General features: G+C 48.1%; 1 protein-coding gene across 2 annotated transcripts; it reads left to right on the top strand.

The window, feature by feature from the left end:
* The first annotated feature begins 1,554 nt into the window (after positions 1 to 1,554).
* MMP25 (matrix metallopeptidase 25) lies at positions 1,555 to 23,403 on the top strand. 2 transcript variants are annotated; one of them, XM_081837166.1, is made up of 10 exons: positions 1,555 to 2,115; positions 13,284 to 13,416; positions 15,008 to 15,152; positions 15,674 to 15,969; positions 16,802 to 16,975; positions 17,957 to 18,059; positions 19,373 to 19,455; positions 20,105 to 20,257; positions 21,003 to 21,263; positions 22,197 to 23,403. In XM_081837166.1, the coding sequence occupies exons 1-10, from the start codon at positions 2,074 to 2,076 to the stop codon at positions 22,442 to 22,444; spliced, it is 1,638 nt and encodes a 545-aa protein (XP_081693292.1). In that variant the 5' UTR covers positions 1,555 to 2,073; the 3' UTR covers positions 22,445 to 23,403. The 2 variants fall into 2 exon arrangements, with proteins under 2 accessions (XP_081693292.1, XP_081693291.1); XM_081837165.1 differs by lacking the exon at positions 1,555 to 2,115 and adding an exon at positions 3,996 to 4,166.
* The last annotated feature ends 858 nt before the right edge of the window (positions 23,404 to 24,261 follow it).

The following is a 24,261-nucleotide window of genomic DNA, read 5'->3' as shown; positions in this document are numbered from 1 at the left end:
TTCTCTATTTTACAGTGCAACAAATATGCAGTTGTTTGTACAGCAATAGTTAGAACTCGCAGCTACAGGGAAGTAGTCAATAGCATCACCACTGCTGGCTGCACCACTTGTTGCCTTTTGGATTTTATACTGTGCCAGCTGTAGCTCAGTGGTACTTCACCTGCCTTGCACACAGGTTCAATCTTCAGCATTTCCAAGTAGGGGTGGGAATGTCCCTTCTCCGAAACCCTGGAGATTTGCTGCCATTCAGTGTAAATACTGAGGTAGATGGACTCAGCATCGGGCAGCTTGCGGGGGGCGGGCAGGCGGGTAGGATTTGAAGCCTGCGACAGTTTTGAGCAGTGCACTATGGCAAAGTAAACAATGGCATTATCACTATGGATTTGATTCATTTTGCAATCGCACCCGACTCGACAGAACGCTGCCGCAACATCTGCCATGATAGCTTTTCAGGTGATGGGGAAAGCAGGCGCTGTTTTCCTGCCCCACATCCGGTTTCAGAAAAGGAAATTATGCAAAATACCTCAGAACTAGTTCTAAGCCAGAAGCAAAACACAGTTGTTTCTAAATTAGGTGGCAGCAGGGCACCTGGGTTGGCAGCAGGCAAAGTGAGAGCAGTGGTGGATGCTGCGCTCTCAAATTTCAGCGGTGACCCATGCGACGCAAAAATCTGGCACGCTCCCCCTCTTGCGCTCCATTCTACTGCCTTTCTGTGGCTCCCCCTACAGCACGGCAGAATTGGTTACACTCCCCTAAACCCGCCTCTGGAGAGATGGACTGTAAGAAAAGGCTCCTGCGTTACGATGACCTTTTCTGTTCTGTCAAAACTCCTTTTGCCTTTTGCAGGTTCGTGAGGCAAAAGCTCAACAAGTGAAACTTTCTCTTTCTAGAATACTGTAAGCAACGCCCATTGAGTTTGTCCTGCAGGGACTCAGCCATTAAGCTCAGCTGACCACTGGCGCATACGGAGGTGGCAGAGCCTGGGAGCTGCCATGTTGATTTCCCACAATGCCCCTGACATAATGTTGCTCCAGGGCATTGTGGGGAATTTCCCCAGCTGCCCTTATGCCAATTAGAGAGTAGAGAGGCCAGTCATTTGCTCATCTTTGTCATGAGTCCCTTTGTTATAAGCCAAAAATAGCTGGGCCACCACCACACCTTCAAACCCTGGAAAGAGTTTGAACAGGGCGTGCTGCCCCAGAAGACATCTCTATAGGAGAGTCCCAAGCAGGGGAAAGACCAGCATATGCTCTCTCACCAGAGCAGCATTTTCATGAGGAGAGAATAATGCCTGAATAGGGCTAAGGAGCCTAAACAACAAACAACCAAGGCCATCTGCTGAATGTCTTCTGGGAAACACAAGAGGCTCATCCGAGCAAGAGGAAGCAGTTAGCTTATTCATTTGCCTTGCTTTGTCAAGATTAGATTTCTTTTCTTTTTTTTAATGCCATTGTTAATGTTTGACTAAGACGCCATTGCTTGGCTCCCCTTTGCCTCGTAACCCGAGCAACGTCAGCTTACTCCTCCTTGCACTTGACCTGTCAGGCTGCAGCCTATCCAAAGTCAAAACAAAGCAGCCGGAGATGGAGCTTTCTTGAGAGCCCTGCCCCATAATTCCACGCGGGGGTGCCCTCATGCACTTTGCACATGCTTCTCATCATCTCTTTCCCAGCTTCTAAAGCTAAGCCCCAATATGTGAAACTGGGAGTGGGGGGTGGGGGTGGGACGGGACAAGTCCTATAAGGGCAGAACAGACAACGTATGCAGCCCTTCCGGAGGCGAGAGCGTTTCAGGAAAAGGTTGCCTTACCAGGACCCACTAGAAGGGAAAGTGGCCACGTGCACACGTTCAATTACACGAGGGAGGCAACGTGAAATGTAGGGAAGAGCCAAAGGAGGTGACAGACTGGGCGTTTCTATCACTTCCAAGACCGCAGTACTTCTCACTGCGGGCCGTTCATGCGTTTTCAGCCCCTGAGATAAAACGATTTGCATGCACGTGTGAATCTGCGGGGCGCCTGTGTATATGGAGCCCTCTCCCCAAATACTGTAGTGCAACGCGGCTGTTTCTGGGATGAAATCAGTTCTTCTAAATGTTCCTCCTGCAATCTTCCACGTGAGTATTTTGTAAAGACCTTTTTGCTTTGTGCTAAAATATATTTGTCACTGGAGGGCAGTTGCTGATGCTTGATCAAACTCCTGCAACTTTTGACTCACCTGCCTTTCAAATCCGGTGTTTGTACACGGACCCATTCACCCCTTGCAGCTTCCATTCTTGCAGACCCGGCCTTCCTCCCCCACCTCTGAGCTTATCTCCATTAGGATGCCCTAGAGTCCCATCAGGAGGTAGCCAGGTGTGAAGCAGGAAATTAAACAGCGAGTTTAGGAAGAAATTGAGCAAAGGGAGGTGAGAGTGTGATGTGTTAGTTTCCTCTGCAAAACGATGCAAAGCGAAACGGGGGCGTGGCGTGATAATGAGGGTGGGGGAAGAAATCAGGAATTTGTGAATTGGTTATCTGACTCAGTTGGTGAAAGGCTGGTCTAGACGGTTTCCTCCCCTCCTCTACAACAGAACCCAGGTGTCCTGACTTTTGTTTAACCAAACCAGCATTTAGTACAAGGCCCCCTCCAGGGTTATTATTATTGTTATTATTCTGCATTTATGATTATTTGTGCTCATGGTGGTGTCAGGTCAGCTGAATGTTTTTAAATGTGTTGTCGTGTCTGTTTTCCTTCAGGAGGAAGGGCTTGAGTATAAATGTAGTAAATCATGCCCCTGCTTTCAATATTGTTTTGCGCCAGCAAAAGTTTCAAACCGGAGGTATAGCATACTTTTCAAAACTGGGGCATGCCCCATAGCTTTCTGCTGAAATCCTGTAACTTTCATACCACAGATGTGCACATGAGTGTTTTGCATTTTTTGTGCAAAAGCACAAGATTGCCCCTCAGCAGGACAGCAATAATGCTGTATCTTTTGGGAGGCATCAAAAGTCCTAGATCAGGGGTGGCCAGCTCCCAAGAGACTGCGATCTACTCAGAGTTAAAAACTGGCAGTGATCTGCCTCCTTTCTGGGGGTTCAGGTCAAATTTGTCGAGCTTTTTTTTAGGAAGGAAAGCCCTGTTTTTAGGGGTGAAGGTCAATGTTGTTGAGCTTTTTTAGAAACAAGGAAGGCCTGTTTTTTAGGGGAGGTCCAGTGGTCTACAGGTAGGTTGGACATGCCTGTCCTAGATCATGGAATCATAGAGCTGCAATGAGGGAATATGCAGCTGTCAGAACAAGTAATAAAGCAGAATGATGTGTAGACAGTCCAGGACAGTGGTCCGTACTTAACCGGAAAATGTTCTTAAACTGAAGCACCACTTTAGCTAATGGGGCCTCCTGCTGCTGCCGCGGCACCGGACCACGATTTCTGTTCTCATCCTGAAGCAAAGTTCTTAACCTGAAGCACTTTTTCTGGGTTAGTGGAGTCTGTAACCTGAAGCGTATGTGCCCTGAAGCATATGTAACCCGAGGTACCACTGTATAAACCCAGCACTTATGCACTGTTACTGTGTCAATGATATGTTGCAGAAACCTCTCTGTGAACAGCAACCCCCAAAACCAGGCTGGAAAAGCCTTAAGTCCCATGTTGACTGAGAAGGAAGACCCGCAGAAGACGGACATTGCAATCGTAACCATGCCTACTCCTATTGATTTCAGTGGGGCTTGTTCCCAGTGGGGTGACAACTATACCCTTGACCCAGAGTATTTAGGACTGCAGAGTTGCTTAACTCCAACCCTGTTATGCTGTAACTCTTCGGAGTAGCTTACACTCACCTTGCAAGAACCACAGAGCCCCATTCCCATCCTGCTCCCCCTTCTAGGAAACCCAGGAGTTCCTGTCCCCCCTCCCTCCATATCCCCCTCCGAATCTGCTTCCCCTGGGGGGAAACTGGGATGCTCTGTGACTGGGATGGATTTTCTCAGCAGGAGTGGAGAAAGAGAACTGAGAGAGGAAGGGGGCGGGGGAAACAGGAGCTGCTGTATAGGGCCAGAGCTGCAGCTGGAGGCATCAGTGCCTCAGCAGGAAAGCAAAGATGCTGCTCCTCTTGGCATCTCTCTGCCTCTGGAGTTTCCCCCAGACCAGGGCAGCACCATCTAGCACCCAGGAGATGACCAGAGGGCTGGTGAGTCCAAGATGCCTGGGTTTTCTCAGGAAAGAGCGGGGTCTGGGGGTTTAGGGTAAGGGTGCTAGGAGTCAGGACTCCTGAGGTTTTTTTGGGGGGGATTCTAGTATTTATGGGGAGAGAGGAGTTGGGACAGCAGATTCTCTAGGAGATCATTAGGGTTCAGGTGTGGGGAGGAGTTCTGCTGGCCAGGACCCCCTTGGGAAGAAGCTCGTGCCTGGAATTAGAGGGGGCTGTGGAAGGATTTGTCGATGCTTGTGAAAAAAATAAATATGCCCAGGAGTTTGCAATAAGTGGGAGCTGGACTCTGTCCCAAAGTCTCTGGGAGTGGGGTGAAGGAGGAGCTCCTATCTCTTCATCTCTTGCCCCTGAAAGAGGGATAAAATCGATCCATTTCCTTGAGGTTTCGTGTTTCAAATTGCCTGCTGTTGGGAAATAATTGATCCCTTTAGTTAGTCCCTGTTTTCTCCCTCCTGCCCCCCTGCCTCAGTTCTCTAGGGATAATTTTTCGCCTCTTGGTAATGTGCAATCTGACCTTCGCATCCTGTCCCCCCAGCCCTTATCTATAGCCATGGAAAAGGGTATATTCTGTCCTCTCTCCTCTGTTGGAGAAAAACTGAGAGATCTGCCACCATCTGTCCGTCATTTCTCATTTGATGCCTTTAATTGTCCTTTTAGAGTGGTCCCCACCCCCCAATACCATCCTTTGCCCGGGATGGGGAGGACAAACCCCTGGAATCTGCTTATTTTTGAATCATTTTCTGAATATGCAAGGCAAGTTCAAAGAGTAGCTATCCTCTGTAGCTTTGAGCCTGTACACTTGCTGAGCTCAGACTGTGTCTCTATATGTCTGCACATTGGGATCCTGCAGATTTTTCTAATTTTGCATCCCCCAGATTCACCCCCAAGTCCCTGTGTCTTGATCAGCTCACTTAACAAAGTCAAGGAGTCCTGGTGGCTGAAGCTGCCCACCGCATTTCCTTGTCGCTGTTCCTGTTGCGGGATAGGATATCGCCACTCACCCTTCACACTCCTAAATCCTGGGGGGTGGGGGGCGGATTGCAAAATTGATAATATAATCAGATAGAAGAACTGTCAGAGACACATGCACTCTTCTAGGCTAACACATCGAAAGAGGCTTCTGCACAAGGGTGCTTTCAGATGAGTGGTAATTATGGGATGGATGCTTCTCCATGCACAACGGTCATTGGCATCAAAATGCCAGCCTCTCTTCCTGCCCAGCCTCATTCAATCTGGATTGACCCTTTCCAGGAAAAAGCTGGCAAGCTTTTATTTTAAAAGCCAGTTCTTTTGCAAATGACCTGTTTTCAATATTACAATGACCTGTTTACAGTAATAAGCCCACACACACCTGGAAGAAACCTGACTAAAAAATGCTAGCATCCTCTTAGATCAGGGGTCAGCAACCATTTTCAGCCGTGGTCCCTCAGACCATGTGGTGGGCCGGACTATATTTTTTTTTTGGGGGGGAGGGAATGAACAAATTCCTATGCCCCACAAATAACCCAGAGATGCATTTTAAATAAAAGGACACATTCTACTCATGTAAAAACATGCTGATTCTTGGACTGTCCGCAGGCCGGATTGAGAAGGCGATTGGGCTGCATCTGGGCCCTGGGCCTTAGGTTGCCTACCCCTGTCTTAGATAAACTGCTCCCAGGATAGAAGGCTTTGCTTAGAATGAATCAGTATACCATTGTGGCCCAGGGCTGCAGTTCAGCAATGCACTTATTCTTTGGAGCAGAGGGTCTCCCTTTAGCTGGTAATGTGCCTTAGGGTGTTGCTTCCAGACATAGGACTCCTAGTGCTGCCAAACAGTTGTTCTTCTGCTATTAAGGCACGAGTGGGATTGCCATTCACACTCCGAACTTCAAGGACATACCCTTTTTTGAGTGTCACTTAGGGATGCAGGAAGGTGCCTTATCCTGGGTCATCTCATTGGTCCATCTAGCTCAGTACTGTCTACTCTGACTGGCAGAAGCTCCCCAGGGTTTCAGGCAGCTCTACCTGCAGATGCAATCAGAAGTTCAATCCCCAGCGAGGCAGATGCTCTGCCAATAAGCTATGGCTCTTTCCCAGTAGCTACTCCAAAATACAAGCCAGATTTGCAATTTGGGAGGTGTCTCCCTGCTCATTGTACTAAGTTCCTGCTCGTTGCCTCTGTGCCCTAAAGTCCTACCCTGAACGCACCACTATCACTATGTGCACCTGTTCTTCCTGGAACAGAAAACCAGGGCCCAGTTTTTCCCAGGGTTTAGCTCATTGAAAGGGTTTGCCACCAAAATTTGGGGGGCAGGACTCCTGCATTTTGAATAGATCGGTGCCAGGCAGAACCCTTCAACGGAGCAAATTGTTAAAGATACAAGATCCTTGCCAGGAAAAGTGGGACATAAACTTGAAAGTCTCTGTGGCTTTTAACGAAGTGGAAACATCTCAGCCGTGGCTCTAGCTGCCAGGATCAGTTCAGAAGTCCAGTGCCGTCTTAATATCTTTCTCCTGCGTCAGCCTCTTTTCCAAGAGTAGTGCCAATGGGAGCCAAGTGCACAGACAAGCTTGTATCTGTAGGACTGTAAACCATTAAGATTCTAGTGGCATCTTTTTTTCTGGGGGAGGGGTGTTACTGGGTTGTTGTTTTTATTTTGAATAGATAGATAGATAGATAGATAGATAGATAGATAGATAGATAGATAGTGGTTTTAATGTTGGATCTTATCTGTGAAACTCCACGAGACCTGTGGGGTATAGGGTGGTTTGTAAATTTATAAATAAATAATAGAATAATAGTGGGAGGCTTGGGGCTGTGTGCATCATATCCATTCATTTCCTTTTGGCATACTTGGGGCGTTTAGACTCCCCCAAACAACATTTAAGTTTCCTGCATCTATGAATCAGATGAACAAACCACATTAAATAGATTGTGGAGGAGTGCTTTTCTCAAAATACTTTTTGTGGCATTCAAGCAGCACACGAGACACTCAAAACTGAAACTAAAATTGAGGGCCACATAAAAATGCACCCGTTGGGTGCTCATGCCTCTCATGTTCTGAGCGTGATTGCCATAACTGACCATTGAAATAGACTTCCCTTCCCCCATCTTCCCCAAATCAAACTTGCTAGAGATTCTGGGTTTTTACTGCTAATGCCTGCAACATGCAGCTTGGCTCATTTTCTTGAGTAACCTCCTGCTATCCTTCCTGCAGACAACTACATTTTGCAGTGTGCCTAATCCCTCTTAGCAAAGCCACTTAAATAATGCAAACAGTCTAGAGAGAAAAGTTCTGACAACAGTTTGCTGAGCAGAATAAAGAGAAATAGTGTATAATAAAAAGAACAAGAGATTTTGTCTTTCCAGGTTCAGATCTTGTACAACACATATAGAGGAAAATTCCCTCAGAACTAAACAGCCAATCGGAATACAGGAAGGATCATGCCTGTATAATTGCTAAGCAACACCATTTGACTTTAACATCAATAGGATTAACACTTAAGTCACAAACGGAATGATCTCTGCTGTTTGCACTTCCAACAATCTCTGGCTGTGTGGGATCATATTCTAGATTAGCGGTAGAGCTTTACACACCAAACCAGACTAGGTGGGCTCTGTTCTCTTCCTCCTCCAAGATTCTTTTGCTTCTTTACACAACACATAATTGGCGTGTGAAATTAACTGCTGCAAAATGTGATGATGGTTGCTGGTTTAAAAGGGGAGCAGAAAAATTTGCAAAGGGCAGATCAATGGAGCATCCATGTTCAGAGACAGTCTACCACTAAACAGTACCAGTTGCTGGGGAAAAATTTCCTCCTTTCCCTGCTTGTGGGCTGCATTAGTGACGATGAATGCAATTAATATTGCAGAGGGTTCGGCACATTTTCAAAAGTGCTTTTATTATAAATGATTCATAATACACTTTCAGGCAGGTTTTGCGGTGTTGCGGGATGTGGCAATAAGACCCTCCCTCCTCTTTGCACCATTTTTTTATGTTCACCCCACTTCTTTGGAGAGGGGGGATCCCTTCCAACTAGTAGATCTGGGGATCTAGCCGCTCTCGGTTTGGACTCCTTCCACTGGTTCCCATGGCTACCTATTTTGCGCTTCCTCTGGGAAGATGATTTCCGCCAGCCGCCTGACCTTTCTAAGAGAAAATGGCAACTCACCCATATCCCACCAGCTGGAAACAGCAGGGCGTGTGTTCGCGCCTCTGTGCAGATAGATAGATACACAGAAGGAGAAAGGTCCATCCTGGAAACTGGTGCAAAAGGGCTGGTTGTGGGGAGGTCATGGGGGTCCAGAGAAACTAGGGGGCGGCTCTTGGATTCCACAGAAGCCTTCAGGGAATGAAACAAAGGGGCCTTTGAGCAGGGCAGGGGGCTGTGGTGAATTGGGAATCTGTGAAGCTCACTCAGGTCAACCCCCCAGCCCAGAGGATGTTGCTGGGAGCTCCCCCATGAGTTCAGCACTCAGTCTTTGCAGCATCCCCTTCTAGGACTACGTAGGAAACAGCCTTACACCAAGCCAGGCAGGCTGTCCATTCATTTAGCCTTGTGCTGTCAGCTCGGACTGACAGCAGAGTGTTGAGAAGAAGGCTTTCCTCCAAGGGCTGGAGCTCAGTGACGGAGCCTTGCAAAATATCCAAGGTTCAACCCCTGATATCTCCAGGAGAGACCCATGTCTGATACCCTAGAGCAGGCGGCCGGTCCACTGTCCCTCAGCCCTTGTGGGGGGCCGGAGTATATTTTGAGGGGGGAAATGAACCAATTCCTATGCCCCACAAATAACCCAGAGATGCATTTTAAATAAAAGGACACATTCTACTCATGTAAAAACACGCTGGTTCCCAGACCATCCGCGGGCCGGATTGAGAAGGTGATTGGGCCGGATCCGGCCCCAGGGCCTTAGTTTGCTGACCCCTGCCCTAGAAAGCCACTGCCAGTCATTGCATACCCCTCAACTGCTCTGATTAAATTGGGACATCCTGTTTTGGGGCCGCAATCTTGCGCAGGTCACGTGACTTGCACAAGGAGCACATCCTGGGAGACACGCATTCTGGTTTTCCATGATGACATGTTGGCGGGCATGTCATTGTGGACAGGACAGAGTTTGCTTGCTTGTGATTTGTTTATGCATATCAGTATTTCTAGATTACCTTTCCATGCAGTAGGCAGCTAATATTGAAAGGCAGCAAAAACTTGTATAAACCTTGCGTGCACAATACAGTAAAAACAAAAGAAAGCTTCATTCTGTTGTGTGTATCCACAAATCCTCTCCCTCTCCCACAGCAGGCACCTGTGTTGGGGCACAGGTTCGGCAAGCCATCACCATTAATTTAGGCTTTCTGTGCAGACTTGCCCCAGAAAACCTGTGTCAGGTGTTGAATTTATACCATGGGCTTATTCACACCCCTGTTTGCTGTGCCGCTTTCTCCCTGGGAAACCTGCGGTTTAGCGCTGAATGGAAACAAATCAGGTTTCCCATTGATTGCTGTTTGTTCTGATTTAGTGCTAAAGAGCAGGTTTTCTGGGAGAAACTGCTCAGGACCATGCCAGGAAAGAGCAAGACAATGCACTGTTGATATTGCTGGCCTCAAGCCTTTTTAAAGGATGAGCAGAGCCACTTTCAGAGAGCAGGTTTTCTGAAGCACCTACCTCCTTCATTAAACCTCACGGCAGCAGCATTTAACAGAGATGGGGGGACACTCGACAGAGAGGTTTGGCAAAGTGCCTCTCCCCTCCATTAAACAGCTTGCCTGGACCATCTGCCACCCATGCTGTTCGCTCGCTCACATGCCTGCCGTTCTCCCATCGTGATGGAGTTTGGCAACCACACAAACTACAGTGTGGCTCCAGCCTTCCCTTGTTATATATATACACTGTATCTAGCCGTGTGTGTGTGTGTGTGTGTGTGTGTGTGTGTGTGTGTGTGTGTACAGACTTAGACAAGCTTGACAGATCATGAAGCCCATTATAGGAAAACTTCATCAAAAGCCAGTTTGGATACAAAGCATTAGAGTCCTTATAAACATGCAAAACATAATAGAAACTCTCAACACCTTCAGCTGAATCCATTCTCAGAGGCCCACGAGACAAATTATGCGATTAAAAGTTTGTTTTGAACTCTGAGAGCCTCAGTGGAAAGCTTCCTCAAGGGACACTCTTGGCAGATTCACTAAGTTTATACACATGCATTCATATAGAGGCTTGAGAGCCCCTTGAGTCCTCCGTTTCCTCAGGGAAACTCCAGAACAAAGGCTACATACACAAGTGTATGCCTTTAAGGCACATTCTTTCCCCCAAAGCATTCTGGGCACTGTAGTTTGTTGAGGGTTTCTGGGAACTGCAAGGCTGCGAGGGGTTAACCACAGGTGCCCAGAATTCTTTGAGGACAAAGAACGTACCTCAAATGTACTTTAAAGGTACAGTGTGTACACAGCTTAGGAAGCTTCCTGGGACGTGGGTGGCGCTGTGGTCTAAACCACTGAGCCTCTTGAGCTTGCTGATCGGAAGGTTGGCAGTTCGAATCCCCGCAACGGAGTGAGCTCCCGTTGCTCTGTCCCAGCTCCTGCCAACCCAGCAGTTTGAAAGCACGCCAGCGCAAGTAGATAAATAGGTACCACTGTGGCGGGAAGGTAAATGACGTTTCCGTGTGCTCTGGTTTCCGTCACAGTGTTCTGTTGTTCCCGAAGCTGTTTGGTCATGCTGGCCACTTGACCCAGAAAGCTGTCTGTTGACAAACGCTGGCCCCCTCAGTCTGAAAGCGAGATTATCGCCGCAACCCTAGAGTCACCTTTGACTGGACTTAACCGTCCAGGGGTCCTTTACCTTTACCTTTAGGAAGCTGCAAGAGTTTGGAAGGTGGTCAAGTGTCCAGCTCCCTGTCTCACGCCTGCCATTTCCACAATTTTCTTTGAGAATTGAAGAACAACCTTGCTGGAGCAGACTGTGGGTTGTACCCAGTGTTATAGTTCTCCTCAGAGAAGGGCCATTTAAATCAAAGGGCATGACTATCCTCAGTCCATTAATTTCGGTGTGTGCTCTAAGGAGGTGCAACAAGGGGGCAAAGTGTCTAGCCCAGCATCCTATATCCCCACAAGCAAGAGAGCAGGCCTCTTGCCCTGTTAAGCCCCAGCAATTCATACTCAGAGTCACACTATCTCTGGGCCTCGTGGGTGCCTCTGGGCACCAGGCTGGCCCCATGTACCTAGCCATCATGACTAGTAGCCATTTATAAACCTATCTTCTGTGAGTTTGTTTGGTCCTCTTTGAAAGGGGTCATCACCCCAATCTTGTGACAGCAAGTTCCAAAAATAGTAAATATAATAATGTCCTGGGGAAAGAAGAACTGTCCTTTTGTTTGTTTGGGATCTCCTGGCAGTTGGGTTCATTGGATAGCTCATTTCTTCCACTCTTTCTCCTGCTCTTGTCTTTCTTTCTTTCTTTCTTTCTTTCTTTCTTTCTTTCTTTCTTTCTTTCTTTCTCTCTCTCTCTCTCTCTCTCTCTCTCTCTCTCTCTCCATCCTTCACCGACTGCCTGTAAAAAGAAAGGGCATTTTGGAGTGCCTATCTGGCTGGCTGATTTAAGGTGCATGTCGGCGTTTCTTACAGGGACCTGCAGTTCTGCAGCTCATTATCACATGCTGCCATTTCCAAGATACTTTGGGCAAAGCCTTGGCCATGAAGCTGGTCCCAGACTAATATATATCTTTGTAGTTCAGATATGCCAGAAGAGGAAGGAAAGCCTGGTGCCTTTATTCAGAATAGGTGAAGGAATCGGGTGTAGTGAGAGGAGCTGCAGGGCTGTGCTTTAGCCCTATCCCACTGTTGCCACAGAATCATAGATTTGGAAGGGACCCCAAGGGTCATCTAGTCCAACCCCCTGCAATGCAGAAATTGTGGGGACAACTTCTGGGCCGAGCACCTTGCAAGGCAGCAAGAAGGCTGCCCTCCCCACACACATGATTTAGAACCCTGGGGAAATTGTGGTTTTAAAGAATGCAGAAGGTGTGTTCCAATTTGGTGATGGTTGGAGGAGTCGGATGGCTTGGGGGGGAGGGGGCTTTATATCTGACTCCCCCAATCTCTTTCACCATGCGGTAGTCTCAGGGGCTACTATCTGCATGCTAATTTCCAGAGAAGATTTTATCTTTTAAAAAGGAAAAGCCATTTCCTCTTTATTTAGTTAAGATACAGTATGCGTGTGTGTTTGTTTGTTTCCCTTCAGAGAGTCCAAGCCTCTGCAGGCGTAAAAAATTCTTTTTCCTTGCTCTCAATTCCCCTCAAGTAGCAAGAAAGGCACCACTCACTTCAGGGGAAAGGAAGGGGAAGTTGGAAATCCCCTCAAGAATATCTGTCCTCCTCAGTCACAGAAAATAATTAGAAGACCAAACATGGACTGAAATAATTGTTGGGGGGGGGAGTCCTCCTCATCCATGCTTTCCACATTCTTTAAATCAGAATAGAATGTGATGGGGTTTTTTTTTAGCTCTGATCCTGCATTCACTTGAAGACAGACGGCTGAAAGTCGCAGATGGGGTCAGGGATACACACTCAAGTCCCATTCCCCAGCAGCCACAGGAGTGCAGACTCCTCTTTAGACCTTGGTCACATTGAACACCAAGGTCTGCAAAGGATTTCTAAGAGAGTTATGTCTTATGAGGCACAGGGAGGTTTCTAAGCATGCTGAGCAGAAGGCACTTAGGAACCTTCCTCAGATCTTTGCAGAACAGTCTAAAGAGCAGGCTGCATGCCCAGGTCTCATGTGTTCACTTGTGTTTTTAGGCAAAGCCCTGAGCAGGGACATACAAGACTTCAGGTGTGTTTGATCAACTTTGCTTTTTGCACTCAAACCCCCAAATCTACCAAACAGCTGCAAAAAGGTAGCAAGAGTTTTTAAAAATGGGGTGTTCCGAGTATTGCCCCATCTGCACTGTACATCAGAACAGGTATCATAGCACTTTGTACAGTCATGGTTTCCCCCCAAAGGATCATGGGAAGTGCAGTTTGTCAAGGATGTTGAGAGTTCCTCAGTTCCTCTCACAGTTCCAAGAGTTCCCAGGAAGTCCACCTAATGACTAACAAACCCCTACTAATTATGTCCTCGCAGGAGTGGTTAACCCGCTACGGCTACCTCCCTCAACCAGACCCAAGGGCAGCTCGCCTTCAAAGCCCAGATGAACTGAAAAGCGCCATCAGAACAATGCAAAGATTTGCAGGACTGCCTGTGACCGGGACAATGGGTATGTACTGGGAGAACGTGAATCTGGTTACACCTTCTCCCCACCCCCAGTGTTGGTTGGGATGTGTTGCCATTTCTCTTTCTAGCAGGTCTCTTGGGTGTCAGATCTCAGCCTTTCACACCAGGGAAAGTGTAAGTAAAAACGTCTCTAAGCGTGTGTAGATTGCTCTTGCCTCCGCAGTGAGGGCCTGTCTCATACGACACGTAGCCAGTTCGCAGCTGTCTGTCATGTTTTCCATTATGATCCATGTGGTCGGAGCCCATATGCACCTCTTAAAGTTTGACAGGAACATATGTCTAAAGATCAGGCCTGTCAGGCTGAAAAGGTTCCTCACCCAGGAGAGGCAGTCCCGTAGGTACGAGGGTCCTAGGCCGTATAGGGCTTTAAAGGTTAAAAACAGCATCTTAAACCTGATCCTGTACTCTACCGGGAGCCAGTGCAGCTGGTATAGCACTGGGTGAATGTGATCCCGCAGCGAGGACTCCGTAAGGAGTCTCGCCGCGCCATTCTGCACCCGCTAGAGTTTCTGGGTCAGTCTCAAGGGCAGCCCCATGTAGAGCGAGTTACAATAATCAGGTCTGGAGGTGACCGTCGCGTGGATCACAGTGGCTAGGTCAGGGTGAGAGAGGTAAGGAGTCAACTGGCATGTCCCACGGAGGACCTTACGGTCTTCAAACAAAAACATCTTGGAGTTCCTGGGCCACAGGGAGGTTAGGCTAGCCTCAACCAGAGCCAGGGCTTTTTCGGCTGTGGCTCCGATCTGGTGGAACTCTCTGTCACAAGGGACTAGGGCCCTGCGGGGCTTGACATGTTTCCGCAGGCCCTGCAAGACAGAGCTGTTCCACCAGGCCTTTGGCCAGGGCACAGCCTGACCCCCTCCTTTGGCAATCCTCACAGAACTCTGGCCCAATGGTTGCCATTAATTTGATTTTGAACTGATTTTAGAATGAATTGATTTAAAATGCTGTATTACTTTACTGTTGTTAGCCGCCCTGAGCCCGGCTTTGGCTGGGGAGGGTGGGATATAAATAAATCATCATCATCATCATCATCATCATCATCATCATCATCATCATCTATGGGATGTTGGGCCCAGAGGAGTGTAGTCAATGTAGTCACCAGCAGAAAATATGTATTTGAGACCTTGGTAAGGCTCCTCAGGAGCCCACCTGGTGCTCCAAGTTGAATTCTGGAGCACAGCTGGTCTCAGCTGGAGGGCAGGGTTCCAGCTTCAGTGGGGGCATGTGCTAGGCCCAGAATCCAGGGACGACAGGCCACTAGTTGCAGATCCAGGAAGCAAAGTCATGCCAGGTTGTGGAAGGCAAGGCATAGCCCAGGTCCAGATAGGCAACGTCAGGCAAAGCAGGGGTCAAAACCTCCAAAGCAAGCTAGAGAGGTGGGCAGCACCCTGGAGAGCTCCAAGTGGTTGGACAAGAAAGGTTTGGGGGAAACCGATCCAACAAGCATAACTGAGTCTTAGGGCTCGTCCACACTTCTGCTTGTTGTGTGCTAAGAAACCACAGGTCCGAGACGTTTTCTGCTTGCTTTAAGAGCATGGTGTGGATGTGGCCGACGTTCCTCTCCTTTGCAGACCAGAAGACCTTGGACATGATGAGCCACCCTCGCTGCTCCCTTCCGGACATTATTGGCACCTCGGAGTTGATGCGTCGCCGGCGCAGGAGGAGACGCTATGCTCTCAGCGACAGTGTCTGGACAAAGACCGGCTTGACATGGCAGTAAGCAGAGGGTGGGGTTGATTGGGTAAAACCACATCTCACTTCCTGTTACTCTTTTCTTCCTGTGGTTTTGCACTAAAATATTTTAGTGGTTCGGTTTGTGTCGCTATAAACGATTTGTTTCCATTTTCCACTATTTTTAGTTTATTCTAGACATCCTGTCGTTTTCCTACCTTTTTTGGGCAGGTGTCAGGAATCTTTGGCCTGCTAGAAGATGCCGAACTACAATTCCCATCCTCTTTACCCCTTGGCCATGCTTGCTAGGGCTGATGGGAGTTGTAGTTCAGCAACAGCTGGAAGGCCAAAGACTCTTCACCCTCACTTTATGGGTTGCATCCAACTAAGAGTAGGCCCTCTGAAATTAATGGGCCTAAGTTAGTCATACCTATCATTTCCAATGGATTTCTTCTGGGTAAGTCCAACATTGGATAGAACCCAGGGTTCCATCTTTTTGCTCACAACCCTATCAGTCTGTTGCCTTCCTCTCCCTTATTCCCTTGTTTTTCATTTTCCCACGGCAGCATCCGTTCCTTCCCCCGCGCCTCCCAGTTGCCCTCCTATAAAGTCCGGGAACTTATTTCCCTTGCCTTCCGGGCCTGGAGCCGCTCCTCAGCTTTGACCTTCCGAGAGGAGACTTCTGGGCAAGCTGACATCGTGGTGGACTTCAGCCGCTCCTATCACGAAGACAGCTACCCTTTCGATGGGCCTGGAGGCACCCTGGCCCACGCCTTTTTCCCCGGGGAACACCCCATTTCTGGCGACACTCATTTCGATGATGAAGAGACATGGATACATGACCCGGACAACAAGTATCCAGGTACCTTCAGAATCAGGGTCCCTCCAGATATCCTTTTAGTTGTGTGTTTTCATGATGATTTGCATTCATGTTGCAATCTAGGAGGCAGGGGTGTCTTACCCATAGAGGCTAGTGGCTGGGGGGCGCCAGGGCACCAAGTTCTGGAGGACACCAGGGAAGAGGCGGAGGCTGGACGCAGCACCTCCTGGCATCAGCTCGCCACTCTTGCCCACCTCCGTCATGCCGCGCCGAAGCAGCGCTGTGCCCAGAGCCTTCATCTGCTGTGGCCACCGTGGCACGAAGCAGCCAGCTGAGCTGGAAGGCATCGTGTCCAGCCTTTGTCTCTTTCCCGCCGGAGGAGCCACCCTCCTTCAGCCCCGCCGGCAGCGCCATCCTCCCTAAAAAAAGGTGGACAACTCTGGGAAACTGGGGGGAGGGGAGCACCGGAGGGAGTTTTGCACCACGGCGCTGGATATGCTTAACACGGCCCTGCTAGGAAGTCAGACACTATTCCGGCTTTCGATACCATTTGCACCCGCAAAAGTTCTGGGGCTGTTGCACCCGCTTCCTTTCATTCCAGTAACTTCCTGCTGAAATCACACTGCAAATGCTTTGGCGTATTTTTTTGCCCCCGTTTTTGTTGCGCTGTAGCTCCCTCTGGATAGCAAGAATGGGGAAGCATTGGGGATACATCACAGCACAAACAAAAGCAGAACAAACCCTTCGCTGATGTGCTGCTGTTGTGTCGAGAACATGCTGAGGAATACACCACAATAAAACACCTGATTGGAGAGGCTGACAGGGAGAAGAAGCCAAGCCCATGGGTAACCTTTCCCTTTTCTCCTGATATCAGGTAGAGGCACAGATCTCTTTGCCGTAGCAGTTCACGAATTTGGCCATGCCTTGGGGCTGTCTCATTCTTCCATCAAGGAATCTATCATGATGCCCTATTACCAGGGACCTGTTGGGTCGCCTGAGCTCTACCAGCTGCCACAGGATGATGCCATGGGGATTGAACAACTCTATGGTGAGAGACTAGCCAGTCCCCTCCTGTTTTCATCTGCTGTCTTCCCATCTCGATGGCCAGCGTTTCTTCTCCTTCCTCCAATCACATCCTGTTTGTTTGTTTGTTTGTTTGTTCCTTCCTTCCTTCCTTCCTTCCTTCCTTCCTTCCTTCCTTCCTTCCTTCCTTCCTTCCTTTCTGTATCCTTTTATAACACCCCCCCAACACACACACACACACACACACACACACACACACCTGGCAATCAGGGTGCAGTAAAATACACCCAGTGCAACCTTGGCAAAAGTTAGCAGCTTGATTTGCCGACACCCTGCCCTAAATAACCTACTGAGAGAGCAGGAGCTGTAAATTCCACACTGGCTGGTTAAAGGCCTAGATCAGCCTTGTAAGTGAGCGAGCTTAGCAGAGGAGGGAAGGAGCACTTCGCCCCTCCTCTGTCAAACCAGCTCAATCACCTGCATAGAATTCCTACCTGCCTATACTGACCAGGTGGCTGCTGAAATACAAGGCTGACCTAGCAAACTTCTCCAGCCGCCACAAGAATCTGGGCCCCTTCCAAAGCGGAGACAGGGAGGCCTACATCATCCACTGAGTTCAGGCACAAAGGTGACCTCAGATAGCACAGCAGGTGTTTCTTGGGCACAGATTTCTCCGCATCTCTGCACACGCCACCCCTTTTGGGTCGTCCTCCTTTTTCCTTCTCAGTTTCTGCTTTTTCTTTCATAATGTCACTGCTTGCTTCATTTTCTTGTAAGCGTCTATTTTTGACATCCTGTCATAGAGTTGCATAAGGTGAGGCAAGGCCATCTATACTTTGCCTCTAGAAAGAGTATCTCAATTTCTCTGTTCCATCATCCTTCTGAATACATACGTATTCTCTCTTCCGTTTTCTCCCATGTCAGAGAACACCTTGTGCTTGGATGCATGTTTCATGTTTTTTCCTGACTCGTTCCCCCCCCCCCAATTTTTTTAAATTGCCTGCAGGTAAGCGTCCGTCAGGTTCATACCCAGATTCCGATATCCCAAAATTTCCAGTCCCCACAGACCTTCCAATCCCTGACCTGCCACCCGACAGACCCACACAAGGGTAAGTATCTTTCCTTATCATATGGAATCCCCACAAGAAGTGGGTACTTCCAGATGTTGCTGACCTATAGCCCACAGCATCCTGGATCCCATGAGCTATACAGAGTGGGGTTGATGGGAGTCATAGTCCAAAACATCTGGAAGGTACTACCTGGGCTACCCCTGCTGTAGGCGTTGGAGCTAAATTGACTGTGAGGGAATACGGACTAGGTATGGCACAGAAACCCAGAAAAAACAAAAAACCTAGTCAACAGCAAAGTTTTCTTTGGGTTGTCTTAGCATACTGACTGGTAGCTTTGGGTACACCAGGGCAACTGACAGGAGATGAACAGCACCAGCCAGTCAGGTCAGAGAGTGAAGATGGGATCTGATGACTGAAAGCAGGAGACGGGGAAAACTTTGCTGGATTCTTTCAGGCCCCCAGAGCCCAATATCCTATCAGTACTTCCTGATGAGATCCAACATAGGCCAACAGCTACACTGGTGCACCTTAATCTGGGTCTTTCTAGGCTTAAATTCCAGCTCCGTAATGAGCACACTTGCCTTGAAGAAGCTGTTTTGTTTTTCTCTTGCTTTCAGTTCCCCTTTTTGTGTATTTGGTAGCATATGAACAACCTAGCTGACAAGGTTATTAAGAGGAAAAGGGAACCTAAACACTGCAGTGTTGCTTATTGGTGACCCTCTATAGTCATTGGCCAAACTTCTGTGATGTCACAACAGGTCCGCTTGAAATTCCAGAGTAGTCATGTTAGTTCCAGGGGCGGGTGGGGCGGGGGGAGAAACAAAGAATCTATTAGTACTTTCAAGGCTAGCTAGCCTATTTGTACAGTCCACTTTTCCTAAAGTAGTAAGTGGGCATCATGCATGGAGGGGGTTCAGGGGATATAACAGTAAACTGGGAAGCAGGGAGAGCTGAAAGAAACTGAAATGCTGAAGGTCTGTTGCAGGCAGGTGTTGCACACACTGTGATCTGCTAAACTGGGGTCAGTCTGCTCAATGGGGGAACCTCAAACTGGTCCCAGGAACAACAGGAGCTGCATGAAGCTGGGAGCCAGACTTGGGACTCAGACTTGAGCAAACACATGGGCCAAAAATCAAGGAGAGGCTGCGAGGGGGACAGGAAGAGTTGTCTGTACTGTTTTGGGTGTGGGCTGCAGAGTTAAATAACCAGTTGGGTAGTTTAAAGTTGCTTTGAGACTCTTTGTTCAAAAGCGATGAATGCGTAGAATAATATAGGGTAAGAACCAGCCAGATCTTGATCTCACAAATCCCCAGTTAGCAGCAATCCAGAGCACTCCCCTCTCTCCCTTTCAGGCCACGTCCACCATCACCTGATCGCTGTGAGGCCCGGTTTGATGCTATCGCCAACATCCGCGGGGAAGTTTTCTTCTTCAAGAGTAAGTAAAGCAACACCCACACCCACACACTCCAGATTAGCGGGCAGGGGGCACCCGAACCTTTTGTTGGGAAAACAAATCTTTGATTTCCAGAATCACACGTAATTTGGCCCACTGGACCTGCAGGGCAACATATCCTTCCCTTATCCAGAGGACTCCATGTGCATAAGAATTGCAGTGCGACCATTTCCTGCTAGTTTGATGGGAGGCGGGATCCTTTTCCAGCAGCCACCTATAATAATAATGACTTTTTAAACACAGCAAATGGTTGCACAGGTTACTTCGAGAAGAGCCGTATCTCTATGATCTGCTTGGCAAGTGGTCCCCAGTACAGTCTCCAGGTAGAAAACCCCATCGGAAATTCTGGACAGCTGCTGCCAGCCAGTGTAGACAGCTTGATGGACCCCCTGGTCTGACTCAGCCGCAGAAGGGAGCTTCTGAGGCTGCAGTGTTCATATAATTGTGCTCTTTGCACATGCTTTCCCCTGTGTCACCTCCTTGCAAAAGAACAATGCTATGATTGGCATTTGTAAAGTTTTCTGTGGCATGTTGTTTGCCTTCTGGAGTTTTCAAACTGTGGGTTTAGGAGAGGCTACTGTTATTTGGTTTCTGAGTTGGTTAATAGCACCCTATACAACCCCTTTCGCAGAAAAACATTTCTGGAGGCTGCAACCAAGCCAGCACCTGGTTTCCCTAGAGCCAGCACAGACGCTGCGGTTTTGGAATGGGCTTCCCCAGGATTTCAAGGCCATTGATGCTGCCTATGAACGGGCCAATGACAGCCAAATTGTGTTCTTCATTGGTGAGTGTGACGCACTGACAATGGAAGACGGGGCTTCTGGTCTCTTTGGAAGTAGAGTGCAGTCGAATATTTAAAGAAAGGTGATAACTGGGAGAATGAACTTCCCTTTAGGATTTTTTTCTGGAACCCTGGGAATTGGGAGGTTTCCTGGATCCAGCTGCAGGAATCCAAGCAATGTGAAATCTTAAGTATTCACCTGCAGCAGCAAGGAGGCTGAGCTTGCAATTCTGAGTGGTGGCATATACGTGCTCTGTGCATGCAGACTAATAACAACCACTCTAGGGTGCAAATGTACAACATCCTGGGAGCTGAAATCTTGTGAAGAAGCTTCCCTTCTCAAACCATTTCTAATTTTATTTGAACATTGCGTATGTATTAAAATGTGCGCTAGGCTGTAAGGTCTGACATACTTACGCTTTTAGTGGTCCTTGCTTTTACACTGTTGAAAACTATAAATCAAAAGCGACTGTGTTTTTAATACACACCCCCAACCTCAGATGCTTCCGAGCAGAATTCAATTTGTAAATAATATGAATGTCTATTTAGCCTTGACTATTAGATCCAGTTAATTCACTGTGTCTGACTGTGATGTAAGCAATACTTTGGGGAGTCTGGACTAGAGAGGAAGGTGGGAGTGTAGGATACAAATAGTCTGTGCTCTGTGGAAATCCTTCACATAAGGCTGCTAGAATCTCTTCTGGTAATGGATCCTTTTTCTTCCTCATTCATTCCTCCTCCTCTGCAGGGTCCCACTTCTGGGTTTTCACTAATACTCAGGTGAACCCGGGCTACCCCCGTCCTGTGTCTGATCTTGGCCTCCCTCCCCGCACTGTTGTGGGTGCCGTTTTTGTGTGGCCTCACAATGGCAAGACGTACCTCTTCGAAAAGGACCAATACTGGCGCTATGATGATCGGATGGGTCGGGTGGAACAGGGATACCCCAAGCCTGTCAGCCTTTGGAAAGGAGTACCTAATGACCTGGATGATATCACAAGCTGGAACGAGGGTATGTTTCTGTTGAAACCGACTCCCTTTCGGAAAGTGTCAAATGTGTCCGTTCCTGGCTGTGGTTTCCCTGACGATAATTGCAGGGGTGGGGAAGACATACTTTTTTCGTTGGACAGCTTTGCAAATAAAAATTAGACCACAGTTTCTTAACTGCCCTGACTGTCGCTAACAGAAGGAAATGGTTGTGGTAATGGGGAACTCTTAACTTTCCAGGGTAATTAAGGAAAGCCTACTATTCCAATGTAACCAGTTCTAGAAGAGGCTGTTGTGTGACCCATGTGCCCATTAGGCCTGTAGCCAGAAATGTTATGGAATCGGGGGCCTTGGGAGTATATTGCTTTGTGTGTGCAGAGAGGAAACACAAAAACCAGAACAGCCAGCACCTACACATGGGAAGTCTGATATGTTTAAAGTTGTTTAATTAATTTTTTTATTTAAAAAAATATCATTAGGAGTCCCCTATTGAACTCACAGAGCTGCATTTCCCTGAGAAGAGGGACTAGTTGATGTGTTAGTTATTGTTGATTTATTATCATTGTTGAATCTTAAATAAAATGTATTAATTTAAAAAAAATCACTTTGGGAACTGTACTCTGTGAGCATAGCTGTCAACTTTTCCCTTTTCTTGCGAGGAATCCTATCCGGAATAAGGGAATTTCCCTTAAAAAGGGGGGAACGTTGAAAGCTATGTCTATGAGGTGAATAGGCAGTGTCCTAACAACTCTCAGCACCCTTTACAAACTACAGTTCCCAGAATTCTTTGTGGGGGGGGGGAGCCATGACCATTCAGGCATCATGCTTTGCATGTATATAAGTGCAGACGGCGCCTCTCTGGCTCCCCCAGCTGGCCATAGGCATAACTCTCTGCTTGCGTCTCAACCTGTTCCCTCCGTTCTCAGCTTTGCCTTTGTCTCTCTCTCTTCACCTGCAGGCGACACTTACTTCTTCAAGGACACCCAGTTCTGGAAGTTCACTGGTGGCAGCGTGGAGTCCGACGCCGGCTACCCGCGCTTCATTTCCCATCACTGGCTGCACTGCGAGGGACCTGCCACGTCCCCCCCTCCCTCCCCAAGGCAGGGGCCAGAGAAGGGGATGTGCATCTGTGGGGCAGCTGCCCCAAAGGCAGCCCCCGTTTTGGCTTTCGGGATCCTGGCCTTCCTTTGGGCTGTGGGCTGCTGACCTCCCTTGGGCAGCTATAAAAGTATTGAAAGACTAATGCACTTTATAATACCCAAAGGAAGGGACCTGCTGGGAAGGGAATGTGTGGTGTCCCTCCCCAGGAACAGTCTCAGAGCCAAAGCTTTCCCTTCCATCCCCCCCCCCCCCGCCTTCAAAGGTGCTCTCACCCCTTCCAACCTGCTTGGCCCCTCTCTACTCCTCCCCACACCCCTCAATTTCATGCTTAGTTGTTGGTTTGTTATATTAAAAAATAGGTGCTAAGACTGCTTGCAGGCCACACCCACTGACCTGAAAACTCTTCCCCCTAGTCCCAGGTATGTGGCGACGGTCTGATTTCTCAGGGGTGAAGGAAATGCACTCTGTACCTGTTCAGAGGCACTCTCCTTTTAAAAAATCATTACTTCACACAGCGCAAGCCTGGATTGGGGATCAAGCCCTGCCCAGTTCAAATCCTCCATCTAGCCTCAGTTATCCCCATCGATCTGGCGATGCCCCTTCCTTGCCTTTCTCCCAGTGGGAGACATATGGAGGGCTTAATCATCTTCTTAAATCAGGGCTTAAGTGCAGACCTGGCACTTAAGGTGTTTTCATGCGCATAGAGATAAGTAAGTTTAGTGAGATAGGGATTAGTGAGAAGATGCGCTTTATGACAAGGCTCGGGGGGGGGGGGGGAGATGTGGCTTTCTCCCTGCAAATACATCACCAAAGAAAGCCTTCTTTATGGGTGGCGCTTGCTCACACTGTGACAAGAGCCACGTGCGAACTTGTGGCAAAAAAACACAAATCAGAACAGCAATGTACGCATTCGAAAAACCTCCCTCTCCCTTCTCAGAGCCGATGCCAAGAAAATATAACAAGGGTGATTAAGTTATTGGGTGATTTAAAATTTGGAATTGGTGACGAGGGGTCATGTAAGCAGGTGTGCCTTGGCCTCCATTTTTATAATAAAATCTTTAAAACACGCACCTGACTCTCTTATTTTTATACGCCTGTGATTGAAAGAAGAGGGGTTCTGGTCAACAACATTTGGAGGGCACCCCTGATCTAAATCAGGGAGGTTGCAGGGAGCCAGGTTAACTTCCAGAACAACTTCCAAGCATTATAAGAGAGAAACCTGCTGGTTTTCTTTCCTTTATTCCCCCTGGGAAGGAGTTTGAGAGCAGGGAACAGCTACCATCTAACAATCCATTAATTTTCAAAATTATTTTTACCCTATCCAAGGAAGCCAAAAGTTGCATACGTGGCCTGCCTACCCTTTAGCCTCACAATAACCCTGCAAAGTTGGCTAGCTAGAAGCAGAGTAAAGTTTGTGGCCAAACAGATACCGAGTCTCCTTGGTCTTAGTCCAACACATAAGCCACTGCTGGCTCTCTTAAGTTCAGGAGTCCTTAGAAAATTATATATTAATTAAGCTATTTAGAAATTTGGTAGGCAGGAAGGAAAAGCAGGTTCCTCTGAAATTCTATGAAAACGGCAGCTGTTTGGTGCACAGGGTGAAAATTACAGGAAGGTGTCAACACAAGACTGAATCATATTCCTTTTAATTTATGGGGACATTCTGCTGAGCTCACTGTGCCTCAACTTCCTCTGTTTCAAAACGGCAGAAGCAGCATGTCTTGGTACAGAGAGAACAAAGTCTTTCCAGACACTTGCACCTAACCCATTCTGTCAAACACATTGCACTGGGCGTCTGGATATTGTAATAAGAGTTTTCCCAAAGCCGCCTCCCATCCTTCCCCCCTAATTTAAGTACTGCTTAAATTAACAAGTGGTCTAGCACTATGCTGATATCCCCCCCCCCAAAAAAAACCCCATAA

The sequence above is a fragment of the Podarcis erhardii genome (genome assembly GCF_964252035.2).
Source record: "Podarcis erhardii genome assembly, chromosome: 13".
NCBI lineage: Eukaryota > Metazoa > Chordata > Lepidosauria > Squamata > Lacertidae > Podarcis > Podarcis erhardii.
The sequence above is the reverse complement of the archived record's forward strand: the minus strand, read 5'-3'. Positions and strand labels throughout refer to the sequence as shown.

What these genes read in the sequence shown, in the direction of transcription:
- MMP25 (XM_081837165.1), top strand. Translation starts at nt 4,077, where the DNA reads ATGCTGCTCCTCTTGGCATCTCTCTGCCTCTGGAGTTTCCCCCAGACC. An exon ending in AGGAGATGACCAGAGGGCTG is followed by an intron (nt 4,167 to 13,283) that starts GTGAGTCCAAGA and finishes ATGTCCTCGCAG; the next exon opens with GAGTGGTTAACCCGCTACGG. An exon ending in TATCACAAGCTGGAACGAGG is followed by an intron (nt 21,264 to 22,196) that starts GTATGTTTCTGT and finishes CTTCACCTGCAG; the next exon opens with GCGACACTTACTTCTTCAAG.